This window comes from Gorilla gorilla, chromosome 6, assembly GCF_029281585.2.
Source record: "Gorilla gorilla gorilla isolate KB3781 chromosome 6, NHGRI_mGorGor1-v2.1_pri, whole genome shotgun sequence".
Classification (NCBI taxonomy): domain Eukaryota; kingdom Metazoa; phylum Chordata; class Mammalia; order Primates; family Hominidae; genus Gorilla; species Gorilla gorilla.
The window spans coordinates 150940627-150961995 of NC_073230.2; the positions used below are offsets into that span (position 1 = coordinate 150940627).

At 39.1% G+C, this 21369-nt stretch overlaps 1 protein-coding gene and 1 long non-coding RNA gene across 2 annotated transcripts; both read right to left on the reverse strand.

Annotated features, from left to right (window-relative positions):
* Positions 1-9532: 9532 nt before the first annotated feature.
* Positions 9533-11876, reverse strand: LOC129523587 (uncharacterized). The gene is made up of 2 exons (XR_008667116.1): positions 11622-11876; positions 9533-9839 (listed from the first exon to the last, which is right to left on the reverse strand). It is a non-coding gene; the product is annotated as an uncharacterized lncRNA (long non-coding RNA).
* A 917-nt stretch (positions 11877-12793) lies between these two features.
* PRSS37 (serine protease 37) lies at positions 12794-18024 on the reverse strand. Its single transcript, XM_055346438.2, has 5 exons — positions 17551-18024; positions 15868-16009; positions 14386-14639; positions 13638-13774; positions 12794-13046 (listed from the first exon to the last, which is right to left on the reverse strand). The coding sequence occupies exons 1-5, from the start codon at positions 17582-17584 to the stop codon at positions 12906-12908; spliced, it is 708 nt and encodes a 235-aa protein (XP_055202413.1). The 5' UTR covers positions 17585-18024; the 3' UTR covers positions 12794-12905.
* Positions 18025-21369: the final 3345 nt, after the last annotated feature.

The window sequence follows — 21369 nt, forward strand, 5'->3', positions numbered from 1 at the left end:
ATGGTATATTTTTTGTTTCTTTCCTCTTGCTGCTTTTAGGATCCTTTCTTTATCATTGACCTTTGGGAGTTTGATTGTTAAATGCCTTGAGTTAGTCTCCTTTGAATTAAATCTGCTTGGTGTTCTATAACCTTGTACTTGGATATTGATATCTTTTTTAGGCTTGGGAATTTCTCTGTTATTATCCCTTTGTGTAAACTTTCTACTCCTATCTCTTTCTCTACCTTCTCTTTAAGGCCAATAACTCTTAGATTTGCCCTTTTAAGGCTATTTTCTAGATCCTGTAGGCATGCTTCACTGATTTTTATTCTTTTTCCTTTTGTCTCTTCTGATTTTGGATTTTCAAATAGCCTGTCTTCAAGCTCACTAATTCTTCCTTCTGCCTGATCAGTTCTGCTACTAAGAGACTCTGATGCATTCTCAATATGTCAGTTGCATTTTTCAGCTCCAGAATTTCTGCCTGATTCTTTTAAGTTATTTTGATATCTTTGTTAAACTTATCTGATAGAATTCTTAATTTATTCTCTGTGTTATCTTGAATTTATTTGAGTTTTCTCAACACAGCTATTTTGAATTATCTGTCTGAAAGGTCACATATCTGTTTCTCCAGGATTTGTCCCTGGTGCCTTATTTAGTTTATTTGGTAAGGTCATGTTTTCCTGGGTAGTCTTGATACTTGCTGATGTTCATCTGTGTCTGGGCATTAAAGAGTTCAGTATTTATTGTTGTCTTTGCAGTCTGGACTTGTTTGTACCCATCCTTCTTGGGAAGGCTTTCCAGGTATTCAAAGGGACTTGGGTGCTGTGATATAAGCTGTATCTTCATTAGGGGGAACCCCAAGCCCAGTAATGCTGTGTTTTTTGTAGTCTCACAGAAGTACTTCCTTGATGGTCATGGACAAGATCTGGAAGAATTCTCTGGATTACCAGGCAGAGACTTTTGTTTTGTTCCCTTACTTTCCCTCAAAAAAGGGAATCTCTCTCTCTCTCTTTCTCTCTATTCTGAGTCTCCTGGAGCAGGAGGTGGAGTGACACAAGCACCCCTGTGGCCACCATGAATATGAATGCACTGGGTCAGACCTGAAGCCAGCACTGCACTGGGTCTTGCTCAAGATCTGCTGCAACTACTCCCTGGCCACTGCCTTTGTTCGCTCAAAGCCCTGGAGCTCCACAATCAGCAGGTGACACCAGCCAGGCCTATTGTCCCTCCTTTTATGGAGTGAGTTCCCCCGGGTCCTGGGCAGGTCCAGAGGTGCCATCTGGGAGGCAGGGACTAGAGTCAAAAAGCTTAGAAGTCTACTTGGTGTTCCATTGTACTGTGGCTGAGCTGGCACTCAAATCACAAGACACAGTCTTTCCCACTCTTCCTCCTCTTTCCAAAGGCAGGGGAGCCTCACCTTCTGACCATGACAGGACCACAGGGAGTACTGCCAGGCTAACGCTGATATTTCCTCAAGGTCCAGGAGCTCTTCAGTCAGCTTGTGGTGAATGTTGCCTGGCCTGGTACTCACTTTTCAGGGCAGTGGGCTCCCCCTCTGGCCCAGGGCAGGTCCAGAAATGCCGTCCAAGAGCCAAGGCCTTAAATCAGGGTCCTTCAAAAGCCCACTTGGTACTCTATCCCTCATGGCAGACCTGGTACCTATGGTACAAGACAAAATCTTGTATATTTTTCCCTTCACTTTTCTCGAGCAGGAATCTTTCCCTGTAGCCACCACAGCTAGGAATGTTCTGAGTTTCACCTGAAGCCAGCAAGTCTCAGAGTCTCATGCAAGGCCCATGATATACATGATATACATGTTAAATTGGTGGGGTTGTTAGGGGGGAGATCAGTGGAGCCTTCAATTCTGCCATCTTGCTTGACCCAGCCTCCTCAACCAAAAGATACAATTTTGGATGTGTCAAATGTTCCCCCAAAGTGGCCACTGAAATTCCAGGTTGTTCTTTATAAAATTATGCCATTTAGAAGGTTAAGTTCATGAAATAAGATTATACTATGAGCACATATAATAAACCAGAGTCTGTCAGGAAGTGGCGTATATTTATTTTAGACAGATCCATGAGGATTAGGTCTATGGTCAGTTGGATGTGCCCACTTATGAAACTGTGTTTTGAGCTCTCCAATATAGTTAATTAAAGCTAAGTGTTTTTTTTTTTTTTTTTTTGAGAGAGGGTCTCACTCTGTCACCCAGGCTGGAGTGCAGTGGTATAATCTTGGCTCACTGAAACTTCTCCTGGTCTAAAGCGATTCTCTCACTTTAGCCTCCCGAGTAGCTGAGACTATAGGTGTGTGCCACTATGCCCAGCTAATTTTTTTTTTTTAAGAGATGGGTTTTGCCATGTTGCCCAGGCTGGTCTCAAACTCCTGGACTCAAGTGATCCACCTACCTCTGCCTCCCTAAGTGCTGGGATTATAGGCATCATCCATCCTGTCTGGCAAGCTAAGAGTTCTCAAGGAAGAGGGAAGGAAAAAGATCTGGAAGGAGAAACAAGGAGGCGAATGAGGGTGTCTCAGATAATTGAGCAGTTCATACTTTATTCACTATTTGCTTTGTTCTATTGATTTATGAAACAGATTCTCATACTTGTGCCATAGGAGTTTAATTATTGAGATATAGAGTACATTTTACTGTTTGGTAGGACAGGGCAAACCACCTCCACTACTTATTCTTCATTATTAATGTTTTGGCTCTTCTTGTAAATTTATTTTCTTGAATTGTTTTGTTAAACTAAAGAAAATTTCTTGTGATTCTGCTTAGAATGTCATAAAATTGATTGTTGAATTAGGGATTGGGATGTCGGTAATGTGATACTAAGTTTTCTCCATCTAGGAGCATGGTAGATGCTTTCAATGTGGGTGATAAAAGAAATAATGATTCAAGTCTTTTTTTATTCCACTCAAGAAAATTTTGTGCTTTTCTTTAGAGAGGCAGAGAAAAATTTCCATATGTTTATAGTTTTGGTTAATGTTATTATTAAAATATTTTCCTTATATTTTAAAAGTAATTATTATGGCCTATCAGAACACATTCATTATAGATAACATTTAATCAATAAAATCAATTGGGATTTCCAATCAAGAGACTTGGGAGTTCTATTTTATGCAAAATAATGATTGTTATGTTTCATGCTTTTTTCATGTGTACTTTTTCTTGTCTATTGCATTGGATAGAATTTTGAGGGCAGTGCTACTTATAAAGATCATAGACACCATCCTTATGTCTTATGTCTAGCATTTCACAGTTGGAATGGATATAGCTAAAAAATGGTGCAACTGGGGTTTAAGTCCCTTATATGTCAAAAGCCTATTCTCTTTCCTTTTTGCCATAATAACTTGCTGTTACTGAGCATAGATAATGGAATTATTTTATTTATATTTTTAAATTTAAGTGATCCTAATTCTTTTAGGTACAGACACTAATAAAACCTTGCCTTTTAACTCTAGCATTTCTATATTCTTTTTGTTAATTACATAATTAATACTTGGATAATGAATTTTATAACTAGCATTGTGGTTATAAGGTAAACATTATGGAATTTTCTGTCTTCAGTTAAAAAAAATGGTCACTTATTTTGTCTTCTCTAATATATTCTTATTTCTTTCTATTTCATTGCTTCATAGTTACCCCCAAAACTTAGTGACTTAAAACAATAATTTATTATTTTTCATGTTTATGTAGGTTGACTAAGTTCAACTATGTGGTTTTTGTCAGAGACACTCATGCAATTGAAGTTAGATGTTGACTCCACTGGAGTGGATGGTTCACTCATGTGCTAGGCAGTTGATGCTTACTGTTGACTGGGAGCTCAACTTCAGAGCCTCTATTGGCTTCCTCATGTGGCTTGAACTTCTCATAGTACTTTAGCTGGGTACTAAGAGGGAATGTCCCAAAAGTGAACATTCCAAGAGGCAACAGGGGAATCTGCCAGGCCAGTTAAGTGCTATCCATGGAACCGGCATGGAATCCTTTTTGCAGTGTTTTACTGAACAAAGAAGTTTCAGGGTCCACCTAGATTCAAAGCACTAGAGCTGTGTTTCTCAACCAGGGACAATTTTGTTCCTCATTTTTGATTGTCATGACTGAGAAGCAAGCTGTGCTACTATTATCTAGTGGTAGAGATCAGGAATCCTGCTAAACATCCTATGATGCACAGTGCAGCCCTCCACAACAAAGAATTATCTTGACCAAAATGTTAATAGTGCCAAGACTGAGAAACCCAGATTAGAGAGAGAGATTCCACTCTTGTTGTGGGAGTGGCAAGATCACACTGCAGAAGAGCTTGTGGAATGGGAGGTGTTGTTGTGGCTATTGTTGGAAAATGTAATCTACGACACATCTCTTCCTCCCTTTTATGTTTTCCATCCTCTTCATGTTTTATTTTCAATTTTGATTTTTTAAACTAATTTCAACTTTTATTTTAGATTCAGGGATTCGTGTGCAAGTTTGTTACCTGAGTATATGGTGTGATGCTGAGGTTTGGGTGTGATTGATATCATCATCCCAATACTGAACATAGTACTCAATAGTTAGTTTTTCAACCCTTGCCCCCTCCCACCCTACCTCCTCTAGTGATCTCCAGTGTCAGTTGTTGCCATCCATATGTCCGTGAGTACCCAGTGCTTAGCACCCACTTGTAAGTCACAACATGGGGTATTTTGTTTTCTGTTTCTGCATTAATTTGCTTAGGATTATGGTGTTCAGCTGCATCCATGTTGCTGTAAAGGATATGACTTTATTCTTTTTTATGGTTGCATAGTATTCCATGGTGAATATGTACCACATTTCCTTTGTCCAATCCACCATTAGTGGACACCAAGATTGATTCCTGTCTTTGCCATTGTGAATAGTGCTGTGAGGCATATATAAGTGAATGTGTCTTTTTCATTGAACAATTTATATTCTTTTGGATACATACCCAGTAATCCAGTTGCTTGGTTGAATGGTAGCTCTGTTTTCAGTTCTTTGAGAAATCTCCAAAATGCTTTACACAGTGGCTAAACTAATTACATTCCCACCAGCAGTGTATAAGTGTTCCCTTTTTTCTGCAGCCTCACCAGTATGTTGTTATTTGACTTTTTAATAATTGCCATTCTAACTTCATGTTTTATTGCTTTGTCTTTGTTTCCCCAAGTGCTGGTCTAAAGTTCTGGTTCTACAATAAGCATTTATTTGGTCTGGAGGACTCCCATACACTCCATATCTCTGAGATGATGCACAGTCTAATATAGGCCATTATGATAGTCTTGTGGTTTGGGAGCCTAGGCGGGGCATTGCCATAGGAATATGTGTTTCATAACACTCAATTGGTTTGTTTTTTTTGTCTTTCCAAGGGTGCTATGTTGTTCATACCAGCTACCTCTGTGTTATCTCCAGAGCTAAAAATGTGTCCTGGTGCTTTCCTTATTCCTTGAGAACTTTTTTTTTTTCCTTTTTGAGTTGTGTCTTGCTTTCACCAGTGCTTCTGTAGACTAGAATCCACACTTGGGTCCGTGACTCTGTGAACAGATCTTTCTTCATTGCCACCAGACCCTCACATAAATTGGTTGGGTAGAGATCATAGCACTTTCCTGCAAATTCCCTTCATATGTTCCCTTTATTTCATGGGAATTATTTTCCAGTGATAGCCTGCTCGTATGTTCTGTTTGCCTGAACCTCTTCCCATGACTTAATTCCAAGACCCTTCAAGATTGCCTGCTACAAACTTATGGATCTCCCTAGTTTGGGGCTGATGCTCTAATCTCACTCTCTGTGCAGTAATTTGATCCTCTGGATTAATATCATGGGGGATTTTATCTAGTAATTTCCAGTGTTTCTCTATAATTAGAATTTTACTCAAATTTGCCACCCTGTTTTTAATAAAGCTCTGAAAATTCCAGTTTTTCAGACTTACAAGATAATATTTATCTTAATCAAGAATATTGTGTTTGCTTTCTAACTGGGAACTAACCAGTTTATACATATCTTCTGTCTTTAATACTTGGATACTGAGTATCCTCTCCTTACTTAGAGTATGGAACAGCCATGAAGATGGCCACTTGAGTTTTTTTCTGCCTACTCACTAGGAGTCAGTGATGTGGTTTGAATTTACGTCCCTGCCCAAATCTCATGTTGAATTGTAATCCCCTATGTTGGACGAGGGGTGTGGTGGGAAGTGATTTGATCATGGGGGCAGATTTCCTCCTTGCTGTTCTTGTGATAGTGAGTTCTCATGAGATCTGGTTGTTTAAAAGTGTGTAGCACCTCCCTCTGCTCTCTCTTCCTGCTTCCCTAGCCATGTAAGACGTGCCTGCTTCCCCTTTGCCTTCCACCATGATCATAAATTTCCTGAGGCCTCCCCAGCCATGCTTCCTGTATGGCCTGCAGAACTATGAGTCAATTAAACCTCTTTTTTTTATAAATGACCCAGTCTCAGGCAGTTCTTTATAGCAATGCAAGAACAGACTAATACAGTCAGATATGCATGGATATTTGATTCCATATTCTCTGAATTTTTTCCCTTCTTAGACATAGTTCCTCCTTCCTTCTGTTGTTTAGATACCATTTGAGTCGATTGTATCCTAAAAATGTTTTGTCAATACTTAACTATAAATATTACTTTAATATTGCATAATTTATTTATAAAACTTGATTAGAAACCACATTTTTAAGATGTCCTGTTAAATATTAGTATTTTCTGAACATTAAGCAAGACAGCTATATTTTAAACAATAAATGTTATTTTTCCTAAAAAATGAAGAAACAAAAACCCAAAGGCAGACCCTAGATTTTTTTTTCTGATGTTTTCTGAGTAGTAAGGGTTTTTGAATCCTCTCTATAACAAAATAAGCGAAAAGATAATATTTATATGGCTAGAAGCCTAGCAGTGAGCTGCCTGAAATTGCATGATTTCTGTTTTCTAAATAGAGAAATATTTTTTCTCCATAGTTGCCTTTTTATCTGCAATGGCTTTCTTTCATTTTTTGGAAGAAACCATTTTCAGATTTTTCCACTTAGTCTTAATTGATTATTTAACTCAGTCATGGATGTTCCCATGATACTTTCTGTCAAATCCTTCCCTTAGCAACCGTCACACACTGGGTCAGATAAATGTAAATTCTGACAGAACTTGGGCTAATCCACCTCCACTATAGTCTCCCCCGATAATTATTGTTTTCTATTTAACATTAAGTACTTTTAAACCAATATCTTTCGTAACCTTTAAAAGGTTACACAAATGTATAGTGATTTTCCAAAAGCTCTTCTCCTTTGGCCTCTTATTCTTTTTCAGTAGAGAATTCACTTTAGCCAAGAGTGTGATGTCACACTGACTAGGATGGGTCTAAGTCAGAAGAGATTAATATCTACGGTTATTTAAAATGTAATATTCAATTGCATTAGAATATTCTAATAAGGAGGTGTATGAGAGATACTCATCTTGAAGCTTATCTGATTATTTCTTCAATTTGTTGCTAGATTTTATAATAACTTATAAAATCTGTATCAGGGTTTAATGATCAGTCCAGCCGAAGTTCTAGACAAGCTGAATTCCTAGATAAAAATCGATGTCCATGAAGTAATTCCAACACATATAGTTGACAGATAATCTTGAATTGAAAATATTTTTACTCTTGGCAGTAATTTTCTGCTGAGATCTATAGCCATAGAAATTTCTACATTGATGTTCCTTGACTTGTCCAATGTTCAATAAACCCATTGTGAGTTGAAAATATCATAAGTCGAAAACACATTTAATAACCTAACCTATTAAACATCATAACTTAGCCTAGCCTACCTTAAACAAGCTCAGTACATTTACATAAGCCTACAATTTGGCAAAATTATTTAAAAAAGGTATATTTTATAACAAAGTGTTGAATATCTTGTTCATTGACCAGTATACTGAAAGTGAGGAATGAAATAGTTGCATTGGTACTGGAAGTACAGCTTTTACCAAATGTATATCACTTTTTCACCATCATAAAATAAAAAAATCCAGAGGTGAACCATCTTAAGTCAGGGACTGTATGTATTTTGAAGATGATTAAATTATACTAAATCTATATTGTAAATATTAGTTGCTAAAACTACACAGGTTAAAACCTATTTCCCTGGATTATATGATTTTTAGAAATATAAATTGATGTGCTAATAGTTCTATAAGTTGTTCTTAGCCTCGATTAATGTTGTAGGCATTTATCTGCAGATTACTTAAGTTTATCTCTGCTGTTATTAGTCATTGGATAAAGTCCAGGCTATTAACAAACTGGAAAATCTTTGAAAAGGAAGAATAGATTTATTAACCCAAAATATGATGATTACCTTATTTGGTTTCAAAATTTTTGTTTTGGCTTTTGTCCTTCATTCAAGGTTATTTACCAAAATATATAAGTTGAAATGATCTTGGCAATCACTAGTTGATATCATAATGCTATCACTCTCGTTTATACCTACATTGAGCTTAAGTCTATCACTTTCTGCAATATAGAACTGGAATATTATGGAGTGGTTTCCAGGAAAACTTTAAATTTAAATAAGAAAATGGAAGATTCACTCTATACAGACTTCAAATAATTTTTCACTAGAGGCTAAAATCTAAAAGCATGTGAGAAACCATCAAACTTCTTGTATTATCTAAATAGGTACATTTAACCTTACCTAAAGAAAGGCATAAGTGAAAGTATTCAGGAAACACTTGCACATCTAGAAATGTAGCCATGGAAAGATGTAAGAGAAATGGCATAGGCTTTGGAGTCAGTCACACCAAGGTTAGTATCCCAGCTCTGCCATTTTTATATTTCTAAAAATCATATAATCAAGGGAAATAGATTTCTATCCTGCTTAGTTTTAGCAACTAATGTCTGCAATATAGATTTGGTATAATTTAATCATCTTCAGAACACATACAGTCCCTGACTTAAGACGCCATTTACTAACTATGTAGGCTTGGACAAGTTACTAAATACCTTTTCTTCAGAAACCTCAAGTAAGCGGGGAATATAACTACCTTTGAAGAATATAATGCATGTCAAAATGTCTAACACAGTGCCTGATATGTAGTAGATATTAAAAAAATGGTAGCTTATCTTCCTGTATTGTCTTTTAAAACATTTTAAATTTTAAATTTTTATGGGTAGATAGTAGATGCATATATTTATGGTTACATGAAATATTTTGATACAGGCATACAATGCATAATAATTACAACAGGGTAAATGCAGTATCCATCATGTCAAGCATTTATCCTTTCTTTGTATTGCAAACATTCCAATTACACTATTTTAGTTATTTTAAAATGTACAATAAGTTATTAACTGTAATGCTATCCTGTTATGCTATCAAATACTAGATCTTATCCATTCTAACTGTATTTTTGTACCCATTAACCAACTCCATTTTCCCCTTCCCCCCACCTCCATTAAGTTCATACAAATGAGCAAGGCAGATTTTGTCATGATAATTTCAGGCTCCGATGTATCGACAATATGACCCCAAGGTTCTCTCTAAGATGAGGAACTATTCTAAGAAAACAAGGAGAACTGGGTGACCTTACTGGGCCGTATTTAAAGAGCATATTTTTATTTTGGAGTAAACTTGCCTCTCTGTCAAAGGTGGAATACAATCTCAAACCCTTTGGGAGGTTGAGGATGGAGATCAGTGAAATAACATCAGTGAAGATCAGCTGACACCTCCCTGAAGGAGAGAGCGCAGTATAACCTCAGATGTAGAAGCCAGGAGTGGAGGGAGGAGTAGAGGGCAAGAGATCTTAGGGGAGTAGCCCCCACAGTCAGGCAATGTATCCTTTTGATGATTCAGCCTCGAAGCCCATGTTGTTGGTCACTGTGCCTAAAGAACAGCACTCTAACTGGGGGAAGAAAACAAAATAGAGGAGTTAATTGAATAGTAATTGGTATGATTTGCCTTTGCCTAAGTTATAGGCAATTGGGAAAGGAGGAAGTATTTCCCATTGCCTGGGACATGATTTCAATGCTTGAAGATTTAATTTCAGCTCAAAAAAGTTGGTTGTTGTTGTTGTTGTTGTTTTTGAGGCAGGGCCTCACTCTGTCACCCAGGCTGGAGTAGAGTGGCGTGATCATGGCTCACTGCGGCCTTGACCTCCTGGGATCAGGTGATCCTCCAACCTCAGCCTCCTGAGTAGCTGGGACCACAGGCACACACCACCATTTTTACTTTTTTTTTTTTTTTTTTGTAGAGACGGGGTTTTGCCATGTTATCCAGGCTGGTCTCGAACTCCTGAGCTCAAGCAATCCGCCTGCCTCCACCTCCCAAATTGCTGGGATTGGAGGTGTGTGCCACTGCGCCTAGCCTGTGTTGTTTTTTAAATGGATCTAGCTTTGTTACATTTGGGTCTTGACAAGGTTACCAACTTAAAGGGAGGGTATTGGGCTCTTCTTTTATTTCTTTCTGACATTCTTTTGTACCCAAATTTGCATTTCACAGGGTCAGAAAACAATGCCAAGTGGCAGGCTATGTATTGAAAAATACCTTTTTTTGGTAATGGGAAGAAGTGTATGGGAAGTCTCAAGGAAGCTTAGATACCGTTCTAAGTTTAGAGTTCTAAGTTTACAATTCTAAGCCTAGAATTTAGAATTTATTCTCAGGAAAACTGGGAGCCATTGAAGGTTTTAACATTGCACTATAGAAAGTACTAATAGCTATTTTTGGATATGTGGGTTTAAAAGTTTGTTTTCTATGGCTGCCATAACAAATTACTACAGGTAGCCTAAAGCAACACAAATTTATTATCTTACAGTACTGTAGGTCAGAAGTTTGACAAAGATTTTACTGGACTAAAATCAAGGTGTCAACAGAGTTATGCCCCTTTCTGGAGAGAGTCTATTTCCTTGCTCATTCTGATTGGTTGCAGAATTCAGTACAGCTGTGATTCCAGAACTAAAATCCCCATTTCCTTGCCAGTTGTCAGGTGAGAGCCCGTCCCAGCTTCTAGGCACTGCTCACATTCTTTGCCTGTGGTTCCCTTTCTATTTCTTCTGTTTTCAAAGCCTGCAATAGCTGGTCAGTTTCTTCTCATGTTTTGAATCTCTCCTGCCTCTTGTTCTGTTTTGCATCTCCCCAACAAAACCTGCCTTCCTTTTGCACTTTTTGTTTGTTTGTTCGTTTTTTTGAGACGGAGTCTCGCTCTGTCGCCCAGGCTGGAGTACAGTGGTGTGATCTCGGCTCACTGCAAGCTCTGCCTCCCGAGTTCACGCCATTCTCCCGCCTCAGCCTCCAGAGTAGCTGGGACTACAGGCGCCCGCCACCACGCCTGGCTAATTTTGTTCTTGTATTTTTAGTAGAGACGGGGTTTCACCATGTTAGCCAGGATGGTCTCAATCTTCTGACCTCGTGATCTGCCTGCCTCGGCCTCCCAAAGTGCTGGGATTCCAGGCGTAAGCCACCGTGCCCGGCCTCGTTTTTCACTTTTAAGGCCTATGTGGTGACGTTGGACTCATCAGATAATCTAGGATAAACTTCCAATTTCGATTTTCATAACCATAATCACATCTGACTGTATTATATTCACGAGATTAGAGTATGGACATCTTTGCAGGACCATTATTCTGCCTACTACAAAACTCATTAAAGTGTAGATTATATTTTAAACCATAAGAGTAGAAAATATTACCCAAGGAGAATGTGCAGTTTTTTCTTGAATCTTCACCTGCTGGAAGGTTACTTTACCCATCCTTGTCCTACATGTCCCAGTCTTTTGGATATCTGGAATTACCCCATCACCTATAACAGAATACTGTAGACTGTGTGAGGCTTATAAACAACAAAAAATTATTTCTCACAGTTCTAGAGTCTGGGAAATTCAGGATCAAGGCACCAGTAGATTTGGTATAAGATGAAATTCACTTCCTGGTTCATGGACTGCTATCTCTCGCTGTAACCTCACATGGCAAAAGCAGGAGGTGAGCTCTCTGGGCTCTCTTTTATGAGGGCATGAATCCCATTTGTGAGGGTTCTGCCTTCATGAACTAATCACCTCCCAAAGGCCCCACCTCTAAATACCATCACTTTGGGGATTAGGTTTCAACTTATGAATTTTGGGGGGACATAAACACTCAGTCTGTAGTAGTGCTTTACCAATTTCTCAAGCATATAGGACTATTTTAGGACCATGGTCTATGGCTAAGCCCAATTTCTGCCCTTCACCTCATCTCAGCCATCTCTGCCTTTCAAGCTCTGCTACTGCCTATATCTTCTTTGGATTTACATGACATCTTCACCTTTCACTGGAGCTGCCAAACTCCCTTGTGGACTTGATTTATGATTGTTGACCTTGTTCTGAAGTTTTGTTTTTTACTTTCTACTCTTCCACTAACTCTCTCTCTGAACATACTGCAATCTATGTAGAACTGAGATGAGGTATGACTTTTCCTCGGAGAGCTTATCCCAGTATCCAAGATCTTAGCCGCAAGTGAGAGCTTCAAGCCCTTTGTGTGGAAAGAGAGGGAGGCAAATAAATAGGAGCCAACATCTTTTATGATGCTGTAGACTCCCATATAACATTGAGGCTAATAGCAAGGAATTTAGAATCTGACAATTTTGGGTTCCATTTCAGGCTCTGATATCCACCAGCTATGGGCAATGTTAAATAACCTCTTTTAGCCTGCATTTTCTCATGTGTAAAGTTGGAACAAAAGATAACCTCAAAGGTTTGTTATGAGCATTAAATGAGATAACGAATGTAATCCAGGACAGTGTAGTAAATGTTCATTTCATGAATTTGATCTTAGTTCTTCACACCGTTGTAGGATACAGAGACACAAACAAGAAAACATTGGCTACTAGTATGCTACATTCCCAAATTTTCATTTGGAGATTTTATTTTGAATAGAGGGAAAATTATCTGCTTGTATAGTCCATGGCAGAGCCAGTGGAATGCAGAGGGAGAAGTAGGGTCTCACTTGTCCTTAGCAGTGTTCTCAATCCAGGATACATATTTGTAAACATTGGTGTAGATGCCGACGTCCCCTCCCATGAAGTGCCCCACCTCGATTCCCTGGAGCTTGTCTTTGCAGATGACAGTAGCAACGGCCACCTCCTACCGGAGATCATGCAGAGAGAGAGAGAGAGAGAGAGGAGAGAGAGAGAGAGTAAGAGTGTCAGATCTTCTCACAGGAACCCTAGTGTCCCGCTTGGGTGAGCCCTGTCTGCAGGCATATGCTGGACTCTTGAAAAGAGCACCGAATCAGGGGATACGATGCTTGAGCCTTTTTTCTCATTTTGCTGTAATTAGCTTTGTGTGGCCTTGAAAAAGTCAGAGGACAGTCTCTCTAGAAATCACATGTAAAATGGGTCAGACTCCATTTTTCTGAACTGGTGAAGGCATTTTCTATTTGTGAAAAGTCTGATTTATTTTTAAAGAAATGCCTGTTTTCACAATTTTTCTTGTAGTTATAAGAATGAATACCTAGGAAATGGTGTGCTTAACTGGAAGTACTTTATAATGTCCTTTAATGAATAAAGACAATTTAAGGGGATCCCATTACTGAAGAAACAATGCTGGCTTTGCAGCAGCCTTATCAAATTCTCAAAAAATTATTTAGACATCTAAAATAGTTTTTACATCAAGAGTAAATAGTTAACTGGGCATATGCAAGTAAATGAAAGCTGAATATAGAGATAAGATTACCCCAAAAATTCGGCTGAATACTTTCACAAATTTCACACATAAGGAATTCCTGTGGCTTTTTCCTTGTTCTGTTTTTTGGCATTCTCGATCAGACATCACGGGGGCCTCCAGGTTCTGCCGCAAGTCAGGGTGTCGGCCTGAGAGAGATGGGGATAAAATAAAACATCCTGTTGACAGTGGTTATTTCAGTCCTTCTGACCACCAGCCTCTATTTCAACTGGTATCTTTTTGTGTGTGTTTAAAGAAAATAAGGAATGCGATAAAGGAGAGAAATCATCAAGAGTGTGGTTATGAGCTAATCTCGAGGATTTTGAAAAAGGCTTTACGTCTCTTTAAGGTAGAGTATATTTTTAACTGGTGGCCTGTCTTGGAGAACTAAATGACCTGAGGCAATTCTCAGAGGTGTCCTTTACATGTGAAATGAGCATGTATGAGAAGTAGGACCACACTTTCTTCATGTGAATTGTGTCTCTGCCAATCAGGAATGGCTGGGCCTCTGTGCAGAGTCAGATGGCCTGGTGGCTCCAGCTGCCAAAGCCCTGCAGAGGCAGTGGGATATTAGACACCCTGGGAAAGGAGGAGCTTTGTTCCTCTGGGCAGGTCTCTGTTTGCCAGACCACTCAGGTAGCGTCTCTATTGGGTCTCCTTTCATTCTCCTTTCCTCCTCTCTCCTCACAGCTATGAGGATATGGATGTTCCTCCTAAAGGACAACTGATGACCCTGATTTGCTGTGGAAGGCACACTTACCACTGTTTTCTTGGCTCCAGTCCAAACCTGAGAGTAGACAGACAGTGCCTGGCCGGACATTGGTGGTGGCGAGGGGAAGGGGCTGGACTTTGGGATTGAGCATGGCAGGCTTAGCCAGCTTGATGAGCATGAGGTCATCCTGTGGGGCGCTATCACTGTAGTTCCAGTAGCGGACGATCTGAATGGGGTTAATTGTCTGTTCAGTACCGTCTCTGACTCTGCTCTTGAAATTTCCCAGCATTACTTTCAGATTTCTGGAGGGAGAGGGGTTGGAAGTAATCATCATCATCATCATCATCATCATTGCTAAGATACTGAACGTTACAAAGTGCCAGGAACTGTACCAAGTGCTTTTTCTGGATTATGTCATTTAACTCACAACAAGTCTATGCAGTGGATTCTATTTTTATCCCCATTTAGCACATGAATTAATGGGGCACATAGGAGTAATTCACTCAGGGTGATATAATAAGTAGTGGAGCCCTTCACTACATTTTAATGTTGTGTTCTTTAATGTAGTGGAGAGGAAGAGGATGCATGTCAAGGAAATGTAATTTTGTCGCCTATCTTACTGAACAATTTCCATTTTGGTGGAGACCAGAGAATAAATAACCTAGTTCTGGGTGTCTCCTGTTTGGTTCCCTAGCTGATGCACTAACAATCCTATTCCATTCTGCTCTGCACCTTTGGAAGGGGACATATATGGATTTAATCAGTGGGCTCTCTTGTTCTCTGGCTTCCTTCTATTGGCCAATAGGAAGCACCAGAAAGTAACTGGAGGAAGAAGAGTGAGATTGGAGTACTTATCCTCCCAGGTCCCTCCCTGCAGTTTTGTCACAGAGTGGCTGTGCTCCTTGACTAGGGGTTACAATTCTTATCAGGTTGTCTCCTCACACAGGTCTCTCTTTTTCTGTATCTCTCCTTGCCTCCTTTGAAATTATTTTCTCCTCTTGCCTTTTTAGGCCTAGAGGTGGTAACTGCATTTTCTTAATACAAACCCTGGTGGTATGGAACTATTCTTAATATTGTCCCTTTAATGTCTCCATACCTTTGCAATTGGTTCCTTCTTAAAACTCACCTCAATTGACCCAATTTGAGTGCATCATCAGTTACTTGCTAGATCTTTAAGTGATAAAATGCATTCATACTGCCAGTAAAAAAAAAAAAAAAGAAAAAAACTTATGAGAGACTGAGGAGGCATAACATGTAGCACAGGGTTCCTCAACAGTGGCACTATTGCTGTTCTGGGCTGGACAAATCTTTATTGTGGGGACTGTGCTGTGAATTGTAGGATGTTAAACAGCATCTTTGCTCTAGCCTCTCTCCATTAGATGCCAATAGCACTGCCCCCTGGTTGTGACAACCAAAAATATCTTCAGACATTGCCAAGTGTACCCTGTAGAGAAGTTACCCTTATATGAGAACCACTGATCTAGAATGAACAGTAGCTGTTTTGGGGATGGGGATGCCCAAATACTCAACGGTAAATAGCAGTGAGCTGGGGCCAGCACCCAGCTGGGTTTGATGAGGACGCCCACACAGGGGTTGAAGTGAGACTTGAGGTACACCAAATAGGGAGCAGGGTCTTCTTTCTGAACAGATGAGTCAGCAAAGAAAAATGTCCCTGAGAAAATAATGAACATTCTTAATACATAAATATTATAAAAATAAGGTAACAGTCTCTTACTTGAAAAGGAATCTGGATGATTCTTAAACAGTTATCAGTTGGCCAAGAAGTGTTAACGTATTTGACATGTTTTTCTAATAAAAATGTAAATTAAAATGATATGCCATTTTATCTTATATGTATAATAATTTTGTTTAATATTGATAATATTCAATCTAAGAGAGTATAATGAGAGACACTCATCACTGCTAGTAAATTGATTCCATCTTCTTGAAAAGCAATTTAGAAACAGGCATCAAGAATCATAAATTGTTTATAACCTGTGACCTAATCATTCCAACCCCAAGAATCCATTCTAAAGAAAAAAATCAGATATAGACAAGGATTACAAACAAGTATGCTCATATTAACTATAACAGCTGAACACTGGAAACATAAATATGTGACATAGTAATGTTGGACATTGAAATGAAGCACATCAAAAAGTGGAACATCATATATAATAAAAATTAAACTAATTAGAATATTAAACAGCAAAAGAATATTAATGCTTATTTAACTTAAAAAGAACAAGAAAATTGTGGATATAATCTATTTGTCTAAAAACAAACAAATAAAAACATTTAAATGCAAAAAATATATAGAGTCTGGGAGTAAACTCAAAGTGTTAGCATGTGTTGACTAAGAGGTGGGATTATGAATGATGCTTATTTTTCTACTTTAAAAATGTCTAACTTTTGTAATATGAACATATATTGTTTTTATAAATGAATTATTTAAAACATACCCTAGAGAATAAAGTGGAGGAAGGCTGATTCTAGTATCAGAAATAAAGCACTCTTCTTGTCTTGGCTTCTCTTGCTACTCCTGTTAACCTTCCCCAAGACTGGGCCTGTACCTCACCACACCCTTCTGTGTGATCACACAGTTAGAAACCCCAAAGAGCAAAGGGTAGACTGTAAACAAGGGCAAGAGACATTGAGCTCTCTATAGCAGGCATTGTTCTAAGTGCTTTACATAGATTTATTTAATCTTCACAATAACTCTATAATATGGGTAGTCATACCCCCATTTTGAAGAAATTGAAGCACAGAAGAGTTAATTAACTTGGCTAATCTCACACAGCTAATGTGTGATACAACCTAGGCAGTCAGAGAATGGTGGGAAATGCCTCACCTGCAAATTCTGCTGTCAGAAGAACCCCATGTGGGGCAGGGACTACAGAAGGTAGGGTCCTAGTACTTGATCTTTTGTTTCTACTTCTCTGTTTCCTGCATTAGGGTCGGCGGGAGGACACTCACTGTTAAGCCTTCTCCAAGGCACATGTGTGCCTTTACCCACCCTATAGCTTAACACTAGAAAAGTGGGCTCAGCCTATCCAGAGAGCCTTTGGATGGAGTCTAAGAGGCAGGACTCCTAATTCTGCTGATGACACTATTTTTGACTCTTTTTCTGTGCCCTTCACAATCCTGCCTCTGTCTCACCCCATCCATTAACCTATGCCTTACAGGACAGAGTACAAGGTCTTGAGTACATACCAGCGAGGACACCCAGAAAGAAGACATATTTCATGGTGATCCAGCTCTTCCCCTGTGAGATGTAGAAGAAAATCAGCAGAGTGTGGAGTGGTTGGCTTAGTTGTCTTCTCAGGAACACCTGGTAGACTCAGTGGCTATGGTTAGATACGGAGGCACTCCATGGGATTGGAAAGCAGCTCTGGGCATAAACAGGGGAGGGAGATGGCTTCAGAGAGATAGATGAAAGCCCTTCTGTTCCAGGGAAGGTGGAGGACTGTGCCTCTGTTGGGGCATTTCAGGGAAGGAAACTCCTGGATTCAGCTCCTTCTATCTGCTGCCCCTAAAAACACATCTGTTTGAAGGTAGTTCAGTTGTCTGTGGAAATGGCAGCTCTAGGCTCAGGACTTATCTTCCCCACAGAGTTTCTGAGACCAGGGCTATGAGGGACCATATTCTTTACCTTAGCTCAGGGAGTAAGTGTCCTGAGGTTTGCTTTGAACCTCCTAATAGTTACTTATACTTTCCCCAGCCCCTCCCATCTTTGTTACACTAGCTTCATATGTCCCTCTGATCACTGTTTCATCACTCAGTCATCATCACCAACTTGGTGTTTGTTGTCCTGAGCAACAGCATTGAGCCAAGAAAATATGGAAATGAAAAGCATTCATAGAACAGTTATCTTGATAGTTGGGGAATTGTTTACAGTCTAGATGACATTAGGCCTGGTGACAATTCAGAAGGCAGTACCCCTAATACTTAAAGATTTAGATGAATAATAGACTACCAAAGTCATCCTTGGATAATTGGGAGCACAGTCTAACGAGAAAAAGAGTGGTAACACTAATAGCTGATATCCTCTAAGCATTTACTGAATCGTAGGCACTGAGCTAAGATCTTTACAGACTTGTTAGTAGAGATTTTATATCAGGTTAGTCTGAGATGTAAAATTCACTACACTTTGTATCACTCTAAACCTTTAAAGTTTCTTAAACCCATAATCTCATTCCAAATGTCACAACAACCCTAGAAAGAAGAGATAGGGCTGGGCTTGGTATCATTATTTCTGGTCTGCGGGTGGCAGAACTGAAGCAGAGAGAATCTAAGTAATTTTCCCAAAGTCACATGTCGTGGACAATGAGAAGTAGGCCTTGTCACTGGTGTATGGTTGCAGGTCCCCCACCAGGTTACTTAAGGGTGTATGGCCACTGCTTGAACCTTAATGGCTAAGTAGTGAATCAAGGCCATGGTGCCCAGCCAAGGAGCAGGTGTCCTTGAGTACCCAAACATCCCAGAGAATACCTGAGAACCTATCAAGGAAAACAGTCCCATCATGCACACACAGTAGGCAAAGAGCCAGAAAATTAGCTTAAAAGAAACTTAGAGATGGGAAGCAGGGCAGGTCTCTAAAGCTGTCCTCTGCTATCTAGGAGTGTCTCATATGTAAGTCCTAATAAACTTATGCACTGGCCAAGCTGGACTTGTCTGAGTCATTCTTTGGTCTCTTGGCTCCCTCCTAGTTTGGGGGGAATGTTTTTTTAAAAATATGATTCTGGATTTTTCTTGTTACAATTGGCATCACAAACGGGGTCAGAGAGACCAAACATCGAGCCAGGAATGAGTGTCTATGGTGGGGAATCCCTGGGCAGTCGGCAATGTCCATGTGGAGTGGAGTTGCCCAACTGCACAACTTTTGTGGGCCACTGCGTGAGTACAGGGATGCTTGGAAAACACGGGCAAGGACTGAATACCTATTGCAAGAAGCCAAGATATTAAAGTATGATAATGATAGTAAATGTGGTGTTATTGCAATAAGGCTGGCTAATCACAAATCATTAGAGCAGGAAAGGGAGAAAGGGTAGAAACTCCAGCAGAAGTTCAAAGGCATGGTTTTCTAATCCTCCAGCTGGATACATATTATGGCCCTTTCTTGTGTACATTTTAAAACTGATGGGCAAATTATAACAAGAAAAATTCAGAGCTCAAATGTTTAATCTACAACTATAGAGTTAAGTAGAGTCTTCTAAAGCTCTCTATTTCTCTTTCCTTTTCTGCCTGCTTTGAATCTACTGTTAATAAGCTACTGGTATTGAGATAAAACTCACTAATTCAAGGTCAGTTTGAAATTTTTTTTCCTCATATGGTTCAGCCAGTTCTAGCTAAAATGTAAAGAATTAAACTCATTTGGAACTGAAAAAAAATGGATAAAGGAGGTTTTTAAAAATCAAACTGCCATAGAAACTGCTTTACCCAAATTATTGATCCACTGCTTTCCTTGGATTACCTATTGGGGCAAATAAAGTTTAGCCATGTGAACAGGTCCCAATTTTATCAAAAATAATCTGGATCCAGCTGTCTTTCATATAGTAATGAGTTTGTGAAGCTAGAATTCCAAAAGCTATTGGTAAAAGCTATTGGATCTTGCATGTATATGTATAAACATGTTTAAATGTGTTATGTGTATGTGCATGTATTATGCTATGTGTTATATCTAGCATGGTACCGAATGGCTTGTAAGTAAATACGTACTCATAAATTAAATAAGTCCAATGCTTTTCAGGTTCACGTGAATTCAATAATCTTTGGTGAATAAGCTGGCTTCAAAATTTTTGATAAAAGTAGAAATGTCCTCAAAAGTGTCAGCATTCATTTTTGTCTGAGTTTCTTGATTAGATAAGTTGTATATTTGCCCCTCCTAGATACTTTAAGGTGTCAAGTTTCTGACATGAAGATTCTAAGACTATAAATCCACCCAAAAACAGAATGATCTTTGTGTGATTTTTTTGATAAGCAAGATTAATTTGATATTGTCAGTTTAATTAAAACAGCTGAATTTTCTGAGTTATTGGTAAAAATGCCTATGTCTTTTAAGTTTCTTGATTAGATGAACATCTGATATTTACAAGCCATTAAAATGGTTAACAGGGAAATAACTCGTAATGATTATTAGCTTTGTCTAATAAGTCTAATGAGCTTTCGTTCTCATGAGTAATCCAGATAAACAACTAAAAATGAATAAATTCAGTAAATGTAAATGAGATAAATGTAGGTAAAACTTTTTGTGTAGTTTAAAATCTTAAAATTATTTTAGGTACTCATTGAATGTCTGGGTCATTTCCAGTTTAGAAAGGGTTATGATATGAGGCATTGGTTGCAGTTCTTTTGCCATTTAATGGAAAATGGAATCTGTGATATGGGGGAAGCATTGGTGGATCTCAGTGGGCTGGATAAGAACAAGGACTAAGTTCGGAAAGTAATCACTTGTCCCAGCACAGGCAGGCAGTGAATGTAAAACAATACTGCCTGCTAGGGGCACACTCTGAAATCATCAGAACAATTTAGGCATTACATAAGGTACAAATAGGCTGGCCCAGAGCCCCTGTAAAAGCCCTGGGTAGCCTGTGAAGACACCAGATGGCACCTGAAAAATGTTGGCAGGCTACCATGAGCTAAACAAACTTGCTCCCTGTATATGCAGCTGCTCAACTACTAGAACAAGTGGCCCTGAAGCTGGGAAATGTCCATCCTGTGACTGACTTGTCTAATGGCTTTTCCAGTATCCCTTTAGCAGAAGATTCACAAGGTCAGTTTGTCTTCACTTAGGAGGGCCAACAATGGACTTTCCAGGTGCTAACACAAGGGTACCTGCACAGCCCCACCATCTGTCACAGCATGGTTGCATGGAACCTGTCTAGGCCCTGTTTGCCTGCCTCAATCTCTCTGTTTCACTATATTAATGATATCATGCTAACCTCAGAGTCTCTTACAGATCTGGAGACTGCTCTACAAACTGTCTTGGATACCCTAAAAGACAGGGGATGAGAAGTCAACCCCCAAAAGATA

Bases quoted from the DNA above. Each gene is read 5' to 3' on its own strand.
- PRSS37 (XM_055346438.2), bottom strand. From the start codon at position 17,584: ATGAAATATGTCTTCTTTCTGGGTGTCCTCGCTG. The intron at 13,775-14,385 runs GTAAGTGTGCCT...CATCTCTCTCAG, and splicing joins CTGGAGCCAAGAAAACAGTG to GCCGACACCCTGACTTGCGG. The intron at 13,047-13,637 runs GTAATCTTATCT...GATCTCCGGTAG, and splicing joins TATTCAGCCGAATTTTTGGG to GAGGTGGCCGTTGCTACTGT.